We start from the raw sequence: 22,714 nt of genomic DNA, 5'->3' as shown, positions 1-22,714 counted from the left end.
ATTCCCGAGGGCACCGCGACGAGCACCGTCTCTCGCTCGTCTTCGGTAATCGTTTCGCGAGCCGATCGCCGTTCCTAGGTGCGGAACGGTCGAGCAAACGATGGACGAACGAGCGAGTTTCGTAACCGTTCGAGATCGTTCCTTCCGCGACGAGATACGCGCACGGCGAATCGTTCGAGCGCCCTTTGCTTCTTTTTTCCTCTTCGAGGATGGATCGGACGACGAACGAGAAGATCGAACGAGAAGATCGCGGACTCGGGACGCAACGTCGCGCAGCGATACGATATCTCTTACTCGCGCGGGAAAAGAAAATTACGACGTACGAGATGTCGGAAGGTCGTTCGATTTATCGCGTATTCGAGGATCGCTGTTCGCGCGAAAGAAAACGATCGAACGACGCCGCTCGCGGCCAATCGAACGTCTCGGGGGAGATTCACGGCGATCGAGCGAGTTCGGTGCCGAGATGGATCGAACTCGAGCGTTTCGAACCGCGCGTCGAAGATTCGTCGACGCGGATGACACGGACGGAGGACGCGCGACGATGACTCACCTCTCGGATACGAACGAGGGAGAACGATAGCGTCGAACGAGCGAACCCGATAAGAGCCCGTGGTAGCGTTATCGTGGCGGGCACAGTCAAGGACTCGCGCGAACACCACCTCGAAAGAGAACGAAAACGAAAACGAAAACGAAAGTCGGATAACTCGCGTCGAGCGCAAGGTCGCGAGTCGATTCGAGTTTACGGTGTTCCCGTATCTTCGCGGAGCGTGTTCCGAGTGCTCTCTCGAGTACGGAACGGCTCGGTACTCCGGACGGTAACGAATACGCGCACGGACGAATTTTAACCGACCGCTCGTTGCATCGAGTCCCCGCGCGTTTCCCCGTTCAGCATCCGACCAGAGTTTTCGTTCGGTTGCGTAACGATCGAAACGGATCTCTCCGCGAACGTGAACGCGAACGCGAACGCGTACGCGATCGCGCGATATCGGAGGAAAAGAAACTCGAGGTCGATAAAATGCTGCACCGATCGCGATAAACTCGCGCAACGTTCGAGCAGAGTTTACGCGCACGCGAAAACGTCGCAAGCTCGACGAAAACGAATCGAGAAAGGGAAACGGCGATCGGTTCGTTCGCGTACGCGCGAACCGACCGACCGACCGACCGACTTCTGTTTATGTTTTCGTTGTTGCCGCGTTTCGTATCGCGAGCACCGTTCGCGATAAGATAATCGGCCGAGCGCATTCCGCGGCCGGTTGTTTCGCGCGAACGAAACGCCCGGTTCGCTTTCTCCGCCGCGGACACGCGTATTTCGAAAAGGAACGACGCGTCCCGCGACCCGGTTCTTCGTTCCACGGTGCCACCGACACCCACCGTCCGCTTTATTCCCCAAGAACCGCTTCCCGATAGGGAGATCGCGGGAAATCGATTCGACGTCGTTTCGTTTCACCGGTTTCGCGCGAAACGCGATCGAAGTGGAATATCGATCGCGCAAATGCAACGTCGAGGGGAAATTCTCGTCATCGTTGGACGATAAACCGTGTATCGTTCCGCGGGTTTTCTCGGCTTTTACGATGGAAGCTCGATACGCGCGGGGAGGAGCGGGAGGGACGATCGCTCGCGACGGTTACGCGTTTCGATCCTTCGAGGTGAATTTTCAACGCCTCTGGTCCGCGACTTCTATCGAGCTTCCGAGGCGTCGTTACGGATACAACGTCGATGTTTTCCTTCGTTCTCGTTCGTTTCTCGAACGATCTACGATCGTCTACGACGCATTGCGTTGTTTTTATCGCTATTGGATAACACTACCGGTGGCACTAATCGTCAGGATTGTACCTGCTCGGGCGAGCGTGTTTTCGCGTTACGCGCGGATGATTCGTTATCGTGTCGGAGGTTCGAGGCGCGAACCCGAAAGTCCGAGTCAGGTTGCCGAGAGTCGCGCGTTTCTCTTTACGCGCGCAAGTATCCGCTCGCGTAGCTATGGAATTCCCTCGAATTCGCTCCGTGTTCGTTTCTCGGGCGCGCGCGTACGAGTCTATTTATCGTTTCGTTCGCGGAAAGTCGCTCGCTCGGTCTCGGTAAAAACGGGAGGCTCGCGACTCGCGGCTCGCGGCGCAACGTTTCAAAAGGAGTCCCCGGCGCGTTGAATTTCGCGAATGCGGGTTCCGCGAGGTGGTAGAAACGCAACGCGTTTCGCTGTCGAACTCCGAAAAGAGATTCGAGTTACGTCGCGATTCGAGTTCGCGTTGCTCGCAAAACCGTCTCCCTCGGTCCCCTCGGAAGGAACTCGAGCCAACGCTCCCTATCGTTGTTCGTAGATTCTAGGCACGTTCTCACGGTCTCGAGACCTCGAGGCACCTCGACGGCCGGTAGTAACGCGTCGCGACACGACCGCCGTTACGGCCAGGCAGGAGGTCGTTGCAAAATTCTCGTAACTTCCTCGGCCGCGAAATCGTCGATCGAAGCCACGCCGGACGTATCCACTTCCGGCGCGCGACTCTGCGCTTCTTACAAATTAGACGTCCGCCTACGAGCTAACAACGATTACGTTCCTTCGAACCGAGCCGGCGGTCCGCGATCTCGGCTTCCATCGCAACGGATGTCCGACGGTGGATATCCGTCGCTACCGAAAATGGATACGACGTCGCTCTCGGTGTTCGGCCGAGCTGGGAGAGATCCGTCCAAGGAGCCGGTTTCGACGCCGCTGTCCGTTCTTTCGAAGAACGCTTCGCTCGAGCGGTACGATGACGTACCGTCTCGATGAATTCCGTGAAAAACTACTCGAAGGACGTCTCGACGGACGTACGGACGGACGTACCGCGACGGTGCGCGGAATTTGCTTTCGATCGAGACACTTGGAGATTTTCGTAGGGTCGTGTGCGCGTACACGTACACGTGCACGTGCACGTGCACGTGCTCGTGATTTCTCGAAAATCTCGCGGCCGCCACGAACCGGCGAAGAACGAGCGAAACCGCTCGCAGCGCTCGTTTCCTCGCAAGGTGGCACGCGTGCGCGAACGCGCTCGTTGCGTCGTTCGCGGCCAATGTTTCTTCCCGGTGGAAAAGAACGCGCAACCGTTTCTCCTCGCGCGCGTAATCTCGCTCCGCAAGGACGGAATCGCGCTCGTCGCAGCGCCGAGAAAAGGAGAAAATTGGAGACGAACCGCGAACGCAGCGTCGCCTCGACAGGAATTTACGGGTCTTCGAGTTTCACCGGTTTTCGATGGAAAGATAGGGACAGTCACGGTCGAGATCGACGAGGAACGCGAACGTCCCGCGAAATACGCGGTTGCGCGCGGGCGTGGAGATCGGATCCGGGTCACTGGGCGACGCGTAAAGGCCGAGTCGCGCGCGCAAACGTTTCGCCCTGCACGAACATGGGAAACGGGAACGGGAAACGATCGCAATCTATGCGCGTATGTAGGCGATGGATGCGGCGTGTCGCGACAGAGTCCGACTCTGCTAACGGGATAAGATGAAATCCGGGAGACCGGCCTCCTCCTCGGACGTCCCGATTTTCTCCGATCCAACGACAACCGCGCGACCGTGACTCGAAATTCGGTGCGTCCGACCGAAACGCGCGCGTTTTACGCCGCGAAATGTCCACGAGGGGGAACGCTCGTTCGAGTGCTCTTTCTCTGTAATTCGCGGCACGTGGGAACAAACTCGTACGAACGTTGCCTCGATTCGCCTCCGAAAAGGATCCAGAGTCCGTCGAAAACGAAAGTCGGGAAATATTTTTGCCGAAGCAAAGTATCCCTATCGTCGTACGCGCCTCGTCGTTTCTCGGACGACGATCCACGTGCAAGACGCTCGCATAAATCGAAGAGGCACGTTTTCGACTACCGCCGTTCGCGTGACTTTCCACTCGAACGATTACGATTTTACGCCAACGCTGGCCGTCTCGATAAATAATTCCATCGACGATCTTTGACGTATTCGACCTTTGCCATCCGGTTGTCCGACCGTTTATCGAGCGAACGCGCGAAAACAAAAAACAACGGGTCGTTGCGAGCCGATCGAAAGAAACTGCGGTGGATAGGTCGGAGCTCCGACAGAAACGGCTGGTGGTGTGCGCGTTTGCGCGTTCACGGAAAGGAGAACACGAAGGCGAAATATGCAACGCAAATTGCACCGCGGCTGATTACGTAACGCGATATCGTCAACGCGCTGGATAAAATTCCGTTTCTCTCTACTCGCGTTTATTCCGCGAGCGCGCGGTGTCCGGTGAAATATTCGAGCCGTCGTTCGAATCGACGAGGAATAAATATCGCGACGCAGGCGCGTTACGAACGATCGGATCGCAAGTGGAAGAAGCCTTTCGTTCGGTCTTTTAAAAACGAGGAGAACGGGGGAACAACGAATGCGTTTGCCAGCTGTCGGAAAGAATCCGATAGCGTCTCGAGCTCTCGATAACCTGCTCGCGCGCGCCGGACGAGCCGAACGAGCCGAACGAGCCGAACGAGCCGAACGCGCACGAACATTGCCGAACGTTCACCCGCGCGGCGTCGCACCGCGGTGTGGCGACCGTGCGTAAGTATAATAGATCCGATAGACTGTTACGCTCCGCTCGGTCTCCTCGTTACGTAATGCTTTTACGCACTGCGCGAACGGTGCAGCCGGAAGAGAAGTGTCGTTATCTAAATTCCGCGTCCACCGCCGCAACCTCGCACCTCCGCGTCGTCGCGCCACCGCGGGGAACCGACTGCTATCGCTGCGGGACACCCGATAGCCATCGAGGAGTTATCGGTTTGCGCGTGCATCGGACCGAAAGGAAAGTTTCGCGGTTCGGATCGAAAGCAACGCTAGCTTCGCGGGGATATACGCCGGAATCGATCTCTCCGGCGATCGTATCGACGATTCGTTGCCTCTCGGTTTCGAAGGAGCGTTCTTCGTTGGATCGGTCGGTCGCTCGAGGAGGACCGCCGTTCCGCGATACGCGGCCGTACGAACGGAATACCTACGGAACCGCTCGGGAATCGACGAGTACGAGACACGTCGCGTTTTACGGAAGCGAGGCGAAACGGCCAAGTTTCGCGACTCGAGCCGAAAGACCGCTCTCCTTTTCTCCGCGTCATCGTCGAACCGCTCGACGACGAAAACCAAACCCGAGTACAAAAGGATCGAAATTCTACAGTGCGTCGAGTCGAAATCGGAAACAGAGGACAAAAGCTCGCGTTTCGCTCGAACCGATACGTAGGGACCGTGAACGCGCGGCCGCTCGTAACGCTGCACAATGCCGCGCACCGGATGCACGTCCAAGTTTCCCCGTTTCGACGAGAACGCGAGGTTACGTTGGTCTTTCAACGTTCTCGCGCGTCCTCTCGAAAATGAATTCGATTCGGCGCGCACGGTTTTCCATTTCTCTTCGTTCCGAGAAAATGCTCGACGCTCGATCCCTTTTCCACTCGAGGTAGGAAAATACGTCTCGAAGAGTTCGGCTCGCGATCGTTCTCGCGAACAATGGTCGAGGATCGATGGCGGTGCGCGATCGCGCGTGGGAACAAATTTGTTCCGTTCGCCGCGCGACGGATGTCACCGCGCTTTCCTCCGTGCTTTCCTCCGCGCTCGCTTCCCGGATTCTCTCGTTGACGTCATCGTATTCAAAATGGCCGAACGTCAGGGATGCCAGGGATGCCGACGATCGGTGGAAGCGTGTATCATCGCGGACGCGGTACGCAAAAATAGCCAATTCGAAGCGAGAAGAATATATTCGAGGACCCGGTCGCGAAACTATCTCTCGAAATAAAACGTCGAACGCGCCGCGCGGCGCCGCGATACGCGTAACGTTGTTCGGTTCTCTCTCGTCCACCCTCGCGGGCTCTCGGTGATCGGGTTTCTCCCTTTCTTTCTCGCTCTTTCCTCCTTTTCGTTGGTCGATTCGAATAAGTTGCGCGCGTTTCTGTACCGTCCACGCGCTGTCCTCTCTTCCGAACGGTAATTCTCTTTTACGAGAATCGGAGGCGACGAGGAGTCTCAAGGTCGCGGTATCGATCCACGCCACCCCTCGCGGCTCCCGCGGCTCCCGCGGCGCTCTCTGTCCGATTTGCGTCGTTCTCTCTCGGTTTTTCTCCGGTACGGCCCTAGCTGTCGAGGTGACGTCACCGTTGTCGAGGGCACCGGACACCGGACACCGGTGTCACCGTCGAACGGGACGAAACTGGTTCCGCTGTAAGGGACCGTTTACGGGTTGAGATCGTTCGTTGACTTTCCGCTCGGGAACGGGTAATATCTCTCGTCGATTCGTAGTTCTCGGAGAAGGTCGTTCGCCGTAACGAGATCGGATCGACTCGCGTTACGCCCTCGATAACGAGCAGCGTCTCGTATTTTGCGCGCGCGCGCACGCGCCGGAAGGACGCCCGAGGTGGACAGGATCGTCGGGGATCGGTGGATCGGTGGATCGGTGGATCGACGCGGAAACCGACGAAAAGGAGGTTTCGTAGGAGCGAGGTAACCGCGCACCGTGACTCTCCGTTTCGCGCGCGGATAAAAAGAACGGGAGTACGGGTCTCGGTTCGATTCGAGGTCCGATTTCTAAATTACCGCGTTACACGCTCGATCCAGAAGAGTTCGATCGAGACGGGTCCGGGTGAAAGTGGTGTCGAATCGACGTGCCGCGCGACCGACCGACCGATCGACCGACCGACCGACCGACCGACCGACCGAACGACCGACCGAACGACCGACCGACCGCGATCGAGCTCGCCTAGTCGCGATTTCTCTGCTTCTGCCTATCGCGCGTTCGGAAACGAGGAATTCTCTCGGGCACGGTAGAGATCGCTCGAAGACGCGGGAGCAGATTTTCGCAATTGCTCGCCGCGGAGAGAACTCGTTATCGCGCGAGGAAAGAAGTCGACGGGCCGGCTTTTCGCGACGCGACTGGTTTGGTAATCTCATCTGCCGCTCGTTTCTTTCACTTTCCCTTCTCCGTGCGAACGTTACGAAAGCTCGAGCGCTGCCAACCGGCGACACATCCGGAAGGAGGTTTGCACGCGAACGGTGAGAGTGTCCAGCGTTGTGGGATGCAAACCGCTGGAAACTGAGCAACAACCGAGAAGGAGGGAGAATTTCTACGGAAATTCGACGCGGTCGTCGCGGTGGTCGTGGTCGTCGTCGGGGCGTACGTCGATTCGAGTCCGAGTCGTTTCCGATTTGCACGCTCGCGACGTACACCGTGACGCGTCACCGTCGTTTTTCACGGTTCGGCCGGTACACGCGCGCTACATCCGCGAGAAATCGGTGACTCGGATGCGAGGGAAAATCCCGCACCGCGGTGGTTATCGGGATTCGTCCTTCCGGACGGATAAACGCGTCTTCTTTTCCGGTAAAAGTGTAGAAATTGGCGATCGACGATCGACGTCCAGGGTGGCCGGGTAATGGTTTGGCCAAGGATCGCGGTCGACGAAACGAAAGAGCACGGCTGCGCGACGTCGAGGGTACGAGGTTCCCGTACCTTGCCCCGATTACGTTTTCTATTTCCATCCGAGGCTGCGCGGTGTGGCACGGCGGTGCGCGGCGACGTCTCGTTGTCAGCTGCCAGCTGTGCGTCACTCCGTAAATATTCCGGGACGCGCGAATGTTTGTACATCGCGCGACGACGAAGCGGGCCGAGACGAAACGGGCGAGCTGTTCGCACGAGGGCGCGTTCTTCGACCGTTACTCGTTTTCGAGGAATCGCGAACGGCGAACGGCGAACGGCGAACGGCGAATGGCGATCGGTTCCGGCGGTGGTAACGGTAACGCACACGCGCGAACAGGACCGGTCCGGTAAACGCTACCGAAAATATTCGCGCGTCCGTGACCCAACGACTGCCCGTCGATTCGACTGCCGAACTCGAGGATCGGTGTTAACGAGTCGTCGCTTTCGCGAGTAATTTCAAAAGTATCTTTTCGCGTCGTCGAACGCGCGAGTCGAGCGTTCGCGACTCGATTTCCTCGACGAATGCGCGATTCAGCGATGCAACCCGAACGGGGTCAGTCGCAAGAGCGGAAACGTCGATTAGAATTACAAAGCAGCGGTTCGTCGACCGTCGTCTCGGTGGAATCGCGTTCCTCGCCTTTTCGCGAAGGACGACACCGTTGTTTCCTTTCGATCGGAACTCGTCGAACGGAGCACCCGTTTCTCGGGCTACCGTGAACGGAGACGGATCGCGAGCGTCTTTCGAAATCCACGAGGGTCTAAAGAAACGCTCACCGGATTAAACCGGTGCGGTGCGGTGCGGTGCGGTGCGGTGCGGTGCGGTGCGGTGCGGTGCGGGCGTATTTCTTCTCGATACGAGGGTTCGGAACGACGAGACCTTGAATCGCGAACAAACCGTTTATGCACTCCCACGAGCACAGCTTAGAAGTAGGACGGTACTTTCGAGCTCGTCGAAGCTGCTCGGTCGAAGAGCAAAAATAAACGAAAAGCGTTTCTCGACGCAAACACTCGTGGAGGTCCAAGAACGAATAGACTTTCGATCGCGAGCACGCGGAGTCGCGCCGAGACAAGGAATCGATCGATCGTCCCGGCCTCCGTGTGCTACTTATTTCCTCGAAAAATTGTATCCAAGGTTCGCGCAACGCCGCGGCCTCGGGATAGCGTTCCGAGGATCGTTGAAAATCGTCGTTGAACAGCGTCGACGGCAAGTACCGATACGCGGTGTTCTTCGCTGAAAAATTCTCGACTCGCTGGTTGGATTTCGATCGAGGCTCGGTCCGTTCCGTTTGGAGTTCGGATAAACCGGGAGAGCGTTCTACCGCGCGTACTGCGCCCTAGGCGGTAGAACGAGCCGTGTACCGACAACGCGCTTTTACGATAGCGACGAGGCGACGTTTCGGTCGACGAAGCGAATTCTTGGCCATGTGCCTGTCGAAAGGTACGAACACCGGTGTCGAAGTTTCGCCGGTCGCGCGGAACAACCGGGAAACTTTCTTTCGACGCGGTTCGCGATCCGCGATCCGCGATCCACGATCCCCGCGTTGACCGAGATCTCGCGAACAACGCTAGCCGAGCGAGATACCGGCGAGAGTCCGGGGCGTTATTTTCTTCGATCCGTGTCGACCGTAGCCGTGCACCGATTCCGTTATATTTATACCTCGATCTAAACGCGAAGGAGAAAAAAAAAAGAGCGCGGATCTCCCTCTCGTTGGAGCGTTGACCGAGGGTGTGCGCGCGAGATCCGTTCCAGGTCGGCGCGCGCGTTCGCAGACACCGGTGTGTTTTCCTTTCTTCCCCGGTCCCGCGATTCGTTCGCATAGCTCCTCGAAGCTACTTGTCATCGTAAAAAGACAATGCCCTGGAGACGAGCCAAGTTACGCCTATAGACTCTCCTCTCTCGTTCGAGTGGCCATCTATCGCGCGGACTGCTTCTTCCTCGATCGGGTTCCACCGACGCACGCTTCTTCTCGTTTTTCTTCTTCTCCTTGTTCTTGTTCTTGTTCTTGTTCTTGTTCTTGTTCTTGTTCTTGTTCTTGTTCTTGTTCTTTTGGTAGCTCGTGGTGCGATTCGAGTCGAGTAGTCGCGCTCGAATCGTATTCGCGACGGTGGTCGCTCCTCTCCGTCGTTTAGCGCGATCGTCCGCGTCGAAGCAAAGTACTCCGCTTTCCCTCGATTCGATTGGACGTCCCCGTCGATGCGTCGATGCGTCGAGCGGCTCGTTCGCGTTCGCCGTCCACCGGCGACGAGTCGCGCACCGTTTCCTGCCTTATTTCTCGCGTCTTCCCTTTCGTTATCGGCCGAGACCCGGAAACGCTCGATCGCTTTCTACGCTCGCATCGTGCACCGCGCACCGCGCACCGGTGCTCGTTCCCGGTCATCGATTCCGACGTTTCGTTTTCGAAAAGTGGGTCGAGATCGTCGAACGGGTCGTTTCGGGGAAGCGCGAGGTTCCGGATGCGGATTCTCGCGGATTCCCGCGAACGACCGTAACCACCGACGTTCGTTTTCATCGATTTTGTCCGAACGGAGGACAGCGGGTCGGCAGCTTTCCACCGCGTCGATAACGGTTGCGTTATTTTCACCGCGTCCGTTCGATCGATCGCCGTAGACGACCGACGGGAGTGTCCCGGTAATCGGGGTATACGCTCTTATCGCCGCGCACCGTGCGCACCGTGCGCACCGGGCTCTCCTTTGCACGGTAATTCGGCGAAAATCCGTTCCGTTGGGAAATTCGGCGCCGTTGTTGTAGAATTTCGGCGACATTCGCGTACCGTGCCGTTAACCGAGCGCGTTTCTAACGGCGCGGCTGTGTCTCCTTCGTTCGGCACGTATCGTTGTCGGAATTTCTTCCGCGAGAAATTGCCCACTGTCCGGCCAAGTACGCGGCTCGTTTCCTGCTCTCTTAGTTCCGGTGGTTCTCTTCGGGCCCTTCGGATCGCGCCGTTTCGCCTCCGTTTTCCGCGAAAACGCTCGTCGCTTCTCCCGAATAAACGCTTGGACGCGTTCCCTTTCGGAGCCCGGTTATCGATTCCTACGGGCACGAAAATGTCCAGTACGTTCGTTACGGCTTGGCCCGATCGTAGCTCGGTTTTTCGCCGCGTCGAAGACGGTCACGGTACGCGAAAGTAACCGGCAAGTTTAGCCGGTAACGCGCGAGAATACGATAAACCGGACGACAACTGTATCGAATATCGGTTCCAGAGATACGCCGGATACCGTAGCGGTCAAAGTTGCCAACGAAAGCGTTCACGGACTCGTTCGCGATCGATCGCGAAGGACATCGGTCGCGGAGCGGGTTCGATCGCAAAGGTCCGCTCGAACTCGGCGGTACGAAGGTAGGGAACGACGCACGACGTCGAGCGAGATCGAAGCGTTCCCTTAGCACGGTATCCTTGATCCTGGCGGTGACGTTTACTCGGTCCTCGCGTTCGGGAACGAGGCCAGCGAAAGGATCGTACGCGATCCGCGAAAGGAAGCTGCCACGTTTTCCCATTGGTCGGTGGCCGTCGGTCGACGCCGATGGAGTCGACGGAGCCGACAGACCCGGCGTCGCCCCGCGGTTTGCGTTACCGATTGCATCATCGAGGCTGCTACGGCCCCGCGATAACTGCGCGAGCGCGAACGCGAACGCGTGTACGTAAACCTCGTCGAGGATTACGCGTTCGATTCGGCCCGTACGAGATCGCGCGAACCTGCGCACAATGCGCTGTCTATCCGTGCGCCGTGTACGCTCCGAGCGAAATATCTTTTCTCGATCGGTAGACCTTGAACGGTGACTGGTTTTATCGCGCGATTCGCCGTTTCTCGGTTCGCGCGCAACGCCTACGTATTCGCGTAGTCGGTTCTCGTCGCGATACGTTCGGAAATTCTTCGAGACGCGAACGCGAACGCGAACGCGAAACGACCGTTCGACGAACGGAGAGCAACGCGCGCACGAGCGGGGTAACGATTGTCTCGACACGATTCGCGACAAGTTCCCTAACGCGATCGCTTCCGAAAGAGCGCGTAACGCGCGAGCCAGCTCGCCCCGAGGTTTCTGCATTATTCATCCGTGCGTATGCAAATCGATTTCGACCGATTTCGTTGGAAACCGTTGTTATTCCGAGCAGAGAATACGTAATGCGTCGGTTCGCTCGTCGAACGTTCGTTCATTGGGTCAACGAGAATCGGGGCGAGTATCGGCCGCGATAGTCGTTCGGTTCGGTTCGGTTCGATTCGGTTCGCGTCCGTCGTTAACCCTGGAATTCGCGGTTTTCGGGAAGCTCGCGTATTTACGAACTCGACGTCCTTTCCGTTCCGTTCGAATCGAATCTCGACGCGCGGAGAATCGTGCTTCGAAGTCGGAATCGTACGCGTTTCGCAATTTTCTCCTCCGTTCCGGTGTCCGGGCACTGTTTACCGCGCGAAACCGTTCTATTTACGTCGTCGATGTCCCGTGACGCGCTATAGACGCTGTAAAAGTAGAACTCTGGCTCTCGCGTTCCCGAAGAGGGGGAGATTCTGTCCCTTCCCGCGTACGCGTCGCGTCGCCTCGCATCGACGAGTCGATCGCAAGAGGGTGGAAAAACGAACGGCGACAACGACGACGACTAATTCGGTCGCTGGGTAACGAGCAGCTGGAACGTTTTTCCAACGAACAATGTCGTCGAATTTTGCGCGCGGCAATTTACGAGTCGACCTTCCGCAAAACGAACCGAGATATCTCGTTGCCTCGCTCACCGATACGTTTCCGCGATTGTACGCGCGGCGACGTCGTCGCGAAAACAGCGTCGCGCGAACGGAATCGAAATCGTCGATGCTTTTCGCGTTTCGACGCGATCGACGACGGTAAACGCGACGCTCGGTGTTATTTCGCGGGCTCTTCCAACAAAGTGCGATTCGTTTAAAGTCGGAGACACGGATATTTCGCGGAAAGATTTCAAATCGTAAACATCGCTACCGTAAATGTATTTTTCGAGTTTGCGTCCGTAGCGGACGTAGCGGACGTAGCGGGCGTAGCGGGCGTAGCCGATTTTCTCGACGATTTTCCAACGTCGAGATCGCTAAGTGGGAACGGAGATACCGCGCGAATGGAATGCGCGTTATCGCGAGGTCGCCGATAACGAGCGAAACGCGCTCGGTACGGGAGCGACGGAACGTTTTCGCGGCCGCGAAACGAAAAGATCGTTTCCGACGCAACCGTGGATCGATCGGCGTAATTAGCGCTAATGGCGGTGATACACCAGCGACCGTTGCGTCACCGGGTTTTCGCGTCGCGAGTTTTCCTCGAGTTCCGTCAGCCGTAAGTAGACGGAAGCATTGTTCGCGCGGAGATGTTCTTTACGTAACGTCGTACCGTGCGTTCGAGAAACATCGTCGAACGAGCGATTCCCGCCGAAGAGACGTTCTCGATCGAACGGTCGATGCACGTTCGTCTTCCAAACGATCCCGGAAATTTATCACCCCGCGAACATTTACGGCTCGTCTACCGTTGGATTTACGGCTCCATCGACATCGAGCGGATGGTTTCGAGCATCGGTGAACGGCTTCGCTCTTCGACTTTCGAAGAAAGAACCGAAAGAACCGAGGCGTCCACCGAGGCGATTTCGCAGCGATCGTCGAGCACGAGTCACTCGAGATACCGGTCGCGACTCGTCCTCCCGATCGACGCAATTTCGAATATTCTCTCGATCGCGGTTCGAGCGTTCCCGCGTTCCCGCGTTCTTGGTCGCGCGTTGCGAGAAGAGTTCGTTTTACGTAACCGTAACCGTGCAGCGCGTTGCAACTGCGTGCACGCGCGCGTTGTAATTCGAGAACGCGACGCTTATCGGTTTTATTGGTCGCGCTTTATTGCACCGACGACCCCGTTGACGAGCCCCGTCCGTGAGACCAGGGATGACCAGTATCGCGACACGGCGGAACGCCGGATCGACGAGAGAACGAACTCGAGGGATTCGAGCGGATTTGTGCGCGCAACGTGTAGCGGAACCGGAGCTGGATCCGTGCCGCTTCGAAGACGAACCGTTCGAACGCGGCGCGAACAGAATCGGGCGTCGATTTCTTCGGAAACGCGTACGAGCCGAGATTCGCGAGGCGCGTGAAAAATTTTTTTACCGCGCGTCCCTGCGTACCGAACGCGCGACTACTTTCTCCGAATGTTTTGCGAAACGTTCCGCGAATCTCAAAGTATTTCGTTTACTCGCGTCGTCGATGCCGAGAGAAAAGGAAACCCGTTCGCCGCGGTAGGGCAAAAACGTCTCCCCGCTACCGATCCCTAGTTTCTCGACATCTCCGGACCCTTTGGCTCGTATTTACAAATACGTTCTCGAACGTTCTCGGCCCCGATGGTGTCTCGTCGACGAGCGTCGTGCATCGTGATTCGTGCATCGTGCATCGTGCATCGTGCATCGTGCATCGTGCATCGTGCATCGTTTTCGGTCGAATCGGCTGGCTCGGTGAAGATATCCGGCACAAAAATAGACAGTGTCGAAAAGGCCAGAGCGTTATTTATACGATCCACCGGGTCGTCTTTTGTGCGGCATCGCTCGCGGCGTTGGGAAAATTTATCGGGGCGTATCGTAAACAACCGGTAATAGCTGGGCGCAACGCCGATCGATCGTCGAGAGGGTTCGTCGCGACGGCGATACACCGGTACGCGTTGGCCGTGGTTCCGATCGGTGCACAGGGGTGAATCCTGGACGGACCGTTCGAACGGAGGAACGCTTGCCGAATTTCAAGCTGATCGATGTTTTCTTTCGTTTTTCGTCGTACGCGCGAAACGCGGAGCGGTCGAAGAAAACGTTCGCGAGTAACTTTTGCGGCAAAACGCTCGGACCGGTGCTGGAGTTTTGCCGTGGAACGTTCGATCGTTGCGAGACGAAAAAGTTGAAATTCCGATGGTCGCTCGACGGTTCGTCTTCGAGTGGTCGGTCTCGTACCGTTTCGTCGGTTTTCGAGGTTTCGTTCGATAGGTTCGTTCGTTTCTTCGGTAGGATCGTTTTTCGGTGTTTCCGCGAAAGTGGTTGTCGTTGAAAAGACGATCGGATTCTCGGTCTCGTTGGGGAAAACGTCGCCGGGTGGAAAGGTTAGCGAACGAGGGCCGGCTGGATGAAATTTAAGCGCGACGAGGCAACGCGATGGAAGAAACCGGGGCACTCGCGTCGGCTCGGCTCGGCTCGGCTCGGCTCGGCTCGGTTCAACCGTCGAACGAGAAGCCGTGATTCTCCGTCCGAAACGAGAGGCACGAGACTTGTACGGGTACGGTACGGGCGAAGAAAAGGGTGCGACCGGGCGACGAATCTCGAGCGCGAGGCGCGACAGAGAGAAATCGGTGGGAAATGTTTGTGGCGGTCCTTCCACGGTTGAAAATGATCGAGAGGGCTCGGAAAACGCGGTTCCGGGCTGCTGGTTCACAGGTCGACGCGCACCGAGTCCACGCCGGTGTACCGTTCGCCTTGACATTGGCCCTGGGTTAGGTCGGGTTTGCGCGATCCACAGCCAACGGACCAACCACCCGCCGATGCGCCCGACGCGGTTTCCTCTCGTCTGGATCGCGCGCGGGGAGACTCGAGATCGATGCAGCCTCGCGAGACCTCGGACTCGAGGTCCCGTCGATCTCGCGTCGGGCCGATAACTCTTCGACGAGGTTGCCGGCCGAGGCTCGAACGGCTCAGCGCCGAGGAAAGGAACGCCGAGAGGCGAGCGACGATTCGAGGTTTCGTCCGAAAGTACCGGCTCGGGGTCGGAAGCTCGCGGGTAGTACGGTTTCACGGACGATTCCGTTTTCGCGGTAGACGGCGGCAATTCCTCGAGTTCGGCACGAGCCGCGCGGACTCGACCGGTTTCGCGGTCGTACGCGAATCGTTGTTCGCGTACCAACCGTGGACCGGATCGTCTCCATTCGTGCGTCATTGCTCCAGGGTTAAACGGTCCAAGGAAGCCGCGCGCGGCCACTGATTCAATCGTTTTCGGTTTTTACCATTCCCCGCCGATACCTCGGCCGGTAGACGGTAGTTAGATCCAGTTACGATCGACGCGACGCGCCACGGCGTCCTCGAGCCCGGTGACGATCTCGGGGCGAACTTTGGTCGCCAGGCGTCGCTCTCGGGTAGACCGTTTCCGCGCGGATCGATCGCGGAGGACCGCGCGCGTCGCTCGGTCTTCTCGGTGATAGACCGAGACCGAGAACGAGAACGAGAACGAGAACGAGAACGAGAACGAGAACGAGAACGAAAACACGAACGAGAGAGATCCGTACCAACGTGTGCACGCTCCGACGAACAAAGAAAGACTATTTTCGTCTCGTCGTTTCATGGAAATGACCCCGTACGCGCACCTCGGTACCCTCGTATTTAGGTCGCAAGCCGCGCTCTCTCGCCGCTCTGCGCCGAACCGCGCAACGTTGGATACGAGCCTTGTTCCAAATTTAGCGACGGGCTCGGTCTCGAAAGGCTTCCACCCCCTCCGAGCAGCATTTGGCGCTCGTAAAAAATTCCGAGAACGAAACCGCGCGTCGTCGAAACCTTGGTCGCGCGTTATTGCCCGCGGATAGATACGCTCGCCGAGTCGGGTGCTCGTTATAGGCGATAGCGTCTCGCGAATCGGTGATTCTTCCGTTTAGCGAAAGACGAACGAGAGCGGACGCGAGCGAGATTGGCCGCGATCCGACGAACGCGAGAGGATCGATCGATCGGTCGAATACGGAGTGGATCGATTTCCTCGTCGCGGATTCGATAATTTTTCATCGCTTTTCAATCGTTCGCGAAAACCGCGAAAGAAAACGGTAGACGCGTTTCCGCGGGCTCGAAGGATCCCGTTCGGTGCGCGCGAAAAGTCGGTCTTTCGAAATCCTTTGAACGGTGTTTGCGCTTCGAAGGGGTACGCGACTCGACCGATCTTGCCCACCGTTCAACGATACGGAAGGTATTCTTATCGTTGTTCGAGGACGGTGGACGGTGGACGGTGGACGGGGGTAATCGAAGTCGAAACTGGGTCGCGTTCCACCCGATCGAGCCAACCTTCCGTCCATCCTCCTCGTCCGATGGATTACACGTTTCTTGGTATTTTTCGCCTTTCGTCCGAACGTTCCCGAGCTCGCGACACGTGGCTCGACGGAAAATTGAGGAGATCGATAAACGCGTAGGACGTTGCGCGCGTCGAGGTTGCGCGCGTCGACGCCGATATCCGAGCGGTACTCGCGATTCCCAAAAGTACCGAGGACGAAGAACGAAGAATCGGCGTCGCGAGCCCGAGGCTCGTGGATCCGAGCGAGGGCCGCGATCGCGCAACAGGCGCCCGCTCCGTTCCCCTCGAGCTCGAGGATCCACGATTCGCCGTTGCGCGAGCTTCGATCGGAACGAGCGGTTCTCCGTCGAACAGTTTTTCGCAACGCCGGAATTTATCGTCTTACGAACGAACCGAGAAAAGCGGCGACGGTAGCTCGGTTGTACGTTCGCACGTTCGTACGTTCGTACGTTCGTACGTTCGTTCGTTCGTTCGGTCGGTCGGCGAGCTAAATCGGTCGATTCGCGAGTAAACGTTTCCCCGAAGCGATCGCGGCGGCTCGGGCCGCGCGTGCCGGCGTTGCTCGACCGGTGGTGCGTACCATCGAAGGCTAATTGGAAAGCGAGCCGCCGGTAATTTACCGTTTACGCGAGACGAACGACGAGCGACGAGCGACGAGCGACGAGCGACGAGCGACGAGCGACGAGCGACGAGCGACGAGCGACGAGCGACGAGCGTCGTCGCGTTGTCTCGCGATGCCTACGGTTCGACCGTGTTCCGTTCGCCAAGCCGGTCTTTTTTTTCGCTCCTCGGCCGTGTTTCGTTCGCGCACACGCCCGTGCTCTAGTTACGGAGGACTCGACGGCGCGGTCGACGCGAATAGTTGTTCGGGGTCGAACGGTCGTTCGGGCAATCGTCCTCGCTTTCGAGATTTAGGTCGAACTATGCCCAGAAGCGAATCTCCCGCGGTTCCCGGTACGAACGAACCGGCGACCCCCTTCGACGCTACCGATGCTCTTTAACGAGCATTACTTTACCATTGACGTGTGCACGCGAGCACGCGCGCGCGCGCGCCAGCGCGCGAGGTACGATTTTCTTTTCGAACGGACGTAGACGACCTCTTTCGGCTCTCCGCGGGATTCTCGCGAAACGCAAAGGCTCGATTCGCGAGTCGGAGAAAGCGAGTTTGCTCGCGCACGCAAAGATTCGAGTTCCGCGTCTCGCGATCCTATCGGGGACGGATGGCTCGGAACTCGCGGAAGCGGGACCGTTGCAATTTGCCGGTATACCGTTCCTCGAGGACGATCGAATCGGTCGTTCGCGATTACGTCCCGGATCGTTTCGTAAGAAAGATCCGCGAGTGGTCGTCGCGCGCGTGCCCTAACGCGAGCAACGTGTTTCGCAATCGTTTCGAAACCCATACGGTCGGAGGGGACTCGTTTCTTTTTTTTTTCTTTTCGCTTTCCTTTTCTCTGGTTTCTCTTCGCGCTCCTCTCCCGAAGGTTTTTCATTTGCCGGTAAAATCGGGTCGACCGAGACCAGAAGTAACTCTATAAAAACGACAACGTTTCGTTTCTCGTTCCAGTGGTCTATTGCGACTACACCGCCTCCGGAAGGTCGTTGCAGTTTCTCGAGGAGTACATCGCGAAGGAGGTGCTGCCGTGTCTGGGCGACACCCGGACGTCCACGTCGATCTGTAGCCTTCAATCTTCTCTGTTCAGGTGAGTCCCGTTCCGTCGATCTCCCGTGGCCGCGGTATCGTTTCCGCCTCGGGTTTCTCGGGCTCGTGAACCTCGTAACGGGTATACGGGTTCTCTTTTCGGGTTTTTACGGGTGGTCGAGGCGTCGACGAAACGACCGTTCGTCCCGAATGTTTCGACGAAGGCAGCTTGTTTGCGTTTCAGACACGAAGCCAGAGACATCGTGAGACACGCGGTGGGAGCCGGCGAGCAGGATGCGGTGCTGTTCACGGGCGAAGGGACGGCCGGGGCCCTTCGGGCGCTGTTGCGGCACCTCGATCTCGCGAAATCCACGGTCGTGTTCGTGGGACCGTTCGAGCATCGGGCGAACCTGCGCCCTTGGCGGGAACACGACGTCAGGGTGAGCTGGCCCAGACCTAACCGTCCCCCGGGACAAGTTTCTCGTATCGTGGAATCGTTGGGACGTACTAGGATCGTTTCAGATAGTACGAGTGTCCGAAACCCGGGAGGGTTTCTTGGATCTGAACGACCTCGAGCGATGTTTGATTCGAGTGCGAGCGGAGGGAATCGCGCAGATGATCGGATGTTTCGGCGCTGCGAGTTGCATAACCGGTGTTTTGGCGGACGAGGTCGCTACGACCCTTCTTTTGCACCAATACGGTGCGCTCAGCGTCTGGGATTACACCACCGCGGGTAACGATCGTTCGACTTCCGTCGAGCAGCGAACCTTCCCCCGAGTGAATCGTTCTGAAGGTCCGATCGGTTTTCAGCGCCGTACGTCCAAATCGACATGAATTCGCACTTGCCCGGTGTCGGGGAGACGGCCGTTCACAAGGACGCGATCGTTTTCGCCGGGCACAAGTTCATCGGCGGTGTTCAATCGCCGGGCGTGCTGGTGACCAAACGGTCTCTCTTGAGGGAGAAGATCGACGCGGAAGACGCGCGTGACTCTCATCGGTGTCACCGGGACCCGGAGCTTCGCGAGGAGAGCGGCACCGCCGGTGTCGTCGAGACCATCAGATGCGGGCTCGCGGTTCAATTGAAGGAGAACGTTACACCGCGAGCCATCGTCGCTCGCCAAGACAAGATAACCAGGTAAGATTCGCGTTTGCGATCGCTCGCTCGCTCTTTCCTTCTTTTCTTTCCTTTCTACGTTTCTCTCTCTCTCTCTCTCTCTCTCTCTCTCTCTCTCTCTCTCTCTCTCTCTCTCTCTCTCTCTCTGTTCGTCTCTCTCTGTCTCTCTCTCTGTCTCTGTAGGCAAGTGTTGGCTCACGTGCGCACGATTCCGGAACTGATTCTGCTCGGCAACGGATCGCAGAACGTAAAGAGGCTTCCGATATTTTCGTTCATGGTGCGGCACCCGCGAGGCACGTTTCTACATCACAACTTCGTGTGCGCCGTTTTGAACGACGTGTTCGGAATACAGGCGCGCGGCGGTTGCGCGTGCGCCGGTCGTTACGCTCACGACCTGATGGGAATCGATCGAGAACTCGCCAACGAGTACCGGAAGGTTCTCGCGGAGGGGTACGAAAACTTTCCACGCCCGCGGTCCCCCACCCCGATTCTAACGACACCGACCGCCTCCTCTGTTTGTTTCAGCGAGCGGAACAACGAGAACGAGGAAACGAACGCGGAAGGCCTCAGGCCCGGATTCGCGAAACTCTCGTTCCCCTATTTCATGTCGGAAGCGGAGGTCGCGTTCGCGCTGGAGGCTTTGAAAATGGTCGCCACCGAGGGTTGGAAACTGTTGCCTCAGTACGTGCTGAATCCGGACACCGGCGAGTGGCGACACCACACCAACAGCGTGTTCAAGGAGCGAAAGTGGCTCGGTTCGATCAGATACACCGACGGGAGAATGAACGCTTCCGAGAGACGGGTATCCGGTTCGGGCGTTCCGCCCCAGAACTACGGCGATTGTTTGCAGACAGCCCGTAATATATTCAACCGGGCGAGGAAAATGGCCCAGAGGTATCCGCTTCGAACCGATCGTAGCTTCGACTTTGCGTCCGAGCGGATGGAAGCTCTGCGATGGTTCATGCTGCCCAGCGAGGCGCAGGATCTTCTCCTGGGCAACTCGCAGAACGTGAAGCAAGACGTGCCTTTCAATCCGACCTTGTCGCGGAACAGGCTCGGGCATCAGACGCCGACCACCGCGCACGACACTCTCGTGAACAGTTCCGCGTTGGCCAACAGTATCCGCCGATTGAACAGCGACATTCCTCGAACGGGAAACGCCCCGATCTCGTCCACGTCGCCCAGACACCGTAGCCTTCCGGCGTTGAGCACCGCGAGAAAGACCGCGGTGCCGAACGCGCTCGAATCCCACCCCTCGAACGAGGAGGAACGAGACAACGATTCGAGCACCGCCATCGCCATCGTCACCGCCACCGCCCCCGGTCAGAGGTCTCCGGCCACTTGTCCGAGTTCACCGATGCCGGTGAGATTCGCCGTCGGGGAGACGGGTAAAGATCAAAGGGAGCACGGGAATCTCGGGAATCTCGGGAATCTCGGGAATCTCGGGAATCTCGGGAGTCTCGGGAACCTCGGCCGCGTCAGGTGCAACTCCCTCGGCAGCACCGCCGGCGGGGAGAACGGTTCGGGGAATCGCAAGGTAGCTTCCTCGTCCTCCTCTCCGGTGCCGCCACCGCTCCCGTTGAGTCCGCAAACCTTGACCAGCTTGGGTCTGAGCGGGAGCAACGGGAGCTCCTCGAAACACAGGAGGTACCATTGCAGCTGCAGCAGTCAAACCGAGCTCAACTCCCTCGAGTTCGAGAACGGAGCCTCGCCCCCGTCCTCGTACTCGTCGATCGGCGATTACGCGGAGAAGCTCGTTATCGGAGTCGGCGGTAGATCGTCGCCGATCTCCCTGAACGGCTGTCAGAGGTCGGAGGACGATCTGAGCGCGTACGTGAAAGAGGTGACGAAGGAGCTGGCCACGGAGATCAAGTCGGAGATACGCGAGGTGATCTCGAAGGTGGACGACGCGCTGTCCGAGACGAACACCTCCGAGAACACGCCGCAGCATCATTCGCGCAACGCGGCCACCCTGGTCGGTCTATCCTCCGGCGAGGACAAGCAGCTCAGACACGATTCGTTCACGGCGAGCGACATCGCGGAATACTTGATGGAGTTCTCCAAGGAGATGGCCAGCGAGGTAAAGTCCGAGATCAGGTGCATGGTGAACGCGGTGGACGGACTCCATAGACACTCACCGGACGCGTCGGCTTCCGACGTGTCCTCGAACGGTTGCGGTTCTCCCGACAGAGGGAGAATCGTTCCATCCTCCGCCTCCCCCAGATTCTCCGGCACCCGACGAACCGGACCGATGGATATCGCCGGGAAGGTCGGGGAACTCGCGCAACAGGAGAGCAAGATGTCCAGCGAGTGTTCCTCGGACGAGACGGTGATATACGTGATGAAGCCCGCCGAGACCGAACGGATCGTCCACGATCCGGACGACGACCCGAACGACGATACGAACGACGAGGAAGCCCGCGAGCGCGGCGGCTCCGAGACCGGCGACGCCCGCAAGATTCTTCCCAAGATTTACTCCGCGGTGAACTCGGTCAGTTCTCAGGACAGCGGGATCAACTTGTCCTTCCACGAGAGCGACAAATCCCTCGACTCGGTCGACTTGAAGCGCAGCAGCAGCGCCGAGTCCAATTCCGCCAACAACTTTGCCCGCAAGTCGAGAGGACCCGTCACCGCCGTCACCACCGTCCCCACTGTCGCCACCGTCACCACCGCCTCCTCCTCCTCTATCGCGAACACCACCGGCGCTACGAACGAGTCCAATCGCGAGCAACAGGTCCGCCGGAACGACTTCTTCGAGGACACTCGGTCCTCCAACGATCAAAACCGGGAGAAGGAGACCCGAACGAAGAACGCCGAGATCGAAGCCTCGGTCTCGCCTCGAGCGCAGTGGCACTGTCCACCGAAAAACGTCTGGAAACCGGTGGTGGAGGCTGTGCAAGAGTTCGACATGATTCGGGACAACGACAGAGTGTTGGTCTGCTTGTCGACCAACGGGAACGATTCCTTGTCCCTGTTGCACACGTTGCGCCAGTACAAAATCTACGCGAGATCGAAGGGGGTGGAGTTCGAGATCGGTGCCGTCACGGTGGACGCGAACGGATCGGATCCGATGGGAACGATGAGCTACCTCCGGTCTCTGAACGTTCCCTATCACTACGAGGAGAAACGAGCCGGCGACGGGAATCGAGCGGAGGATCCCTTGGACGCCAGAGGGGCGTGCAGCTTTTGCGATCGGGCGACCAGAGCGAAACTGTACTCGGTCGCCAAACGGCACAATTACAACGTGCTGGCGGTCGGCCAGCATCTCGACGACCTCACCGAGGGTTTCCTCGTCTCGGTGTTTCACGAGGGGAAACTGAAAACCATGAAGGCCCACTACTACGTCCGTCGCCACGATCTGAGGGTCGTCAGGCCGTTCGTCTACGTTCGCGAGAAATCTCTGAAGCAGTTTGCCGAGAGCAAGAAGCTCTCGGCTTTGCGGGAAACCGAGCCGCCCGACGTTCCCGAGGTAAGTTGCTTCTTCGGTCTCGCATCGCGCGTCTTCGATCGGACCTCTATCGATGATTCGGCCGTTCTTTCG

At 58.1% G+C, this 22,714-nt stretch overlaps 1 protein-coding gene across 1 annotated transcript in view; it reads left to right on the top strand.

The window, feature by feature from the left end:
- LOC143151381 (uncharacterized) overlaps positions 1 to 22,714 on the top strand; it is a 29,641-nt gene that overhangs the window by 6,373 nt on the left and 554 nt on the right. Inside the window, exons 3-8 of the mRNA XM_076320461.1 lie at positions 17,985 to 18,120; positions 18,304 to 18,499; positions 18,582 to 18,792; positions 18,870 to 19,194; positions 19,357 to 19,623; positions 19,699 to 22,642. Of these exons, the coding sequence (XP_076176576.1) occupies positions 17,985 to 18,120; positions 18,304 to 18,499; positions 18,582 to 18,792; positions 18,870 to 19,194; positions 19,357 to 19,623; positions 19,699 to 22,642 (4,079 nt within the window). The remainder of the gene's footprint in view (positions 1 to 17,984; positions 18,121 to 18,303; positions 18,500 to 18,581; positions 18,793 to 18,869; positions 19,195 to 19,356; positions 19,624 to 19,698; positions 22,643 to 22,714) is intronic.

This window comes from Ptiloglossa arizonensis, chromosome 9 (genome assembly GCF_051014685.1).
Source record: "Ptiloglossa arizonensis isolate GNS036 chromosome 9, iyPtiAriz1_principal, whole genome shotgun sequence".
NCBI lineage: Eukaryota > Metazoa > Arthropoda > Insecta > Hymenoptera > Colletidae > Ptiloglossa > Ptiloglossa arizonensis.
This window is presented reverse-complemented; position numbering and strand designations above follow the sequence as displayed.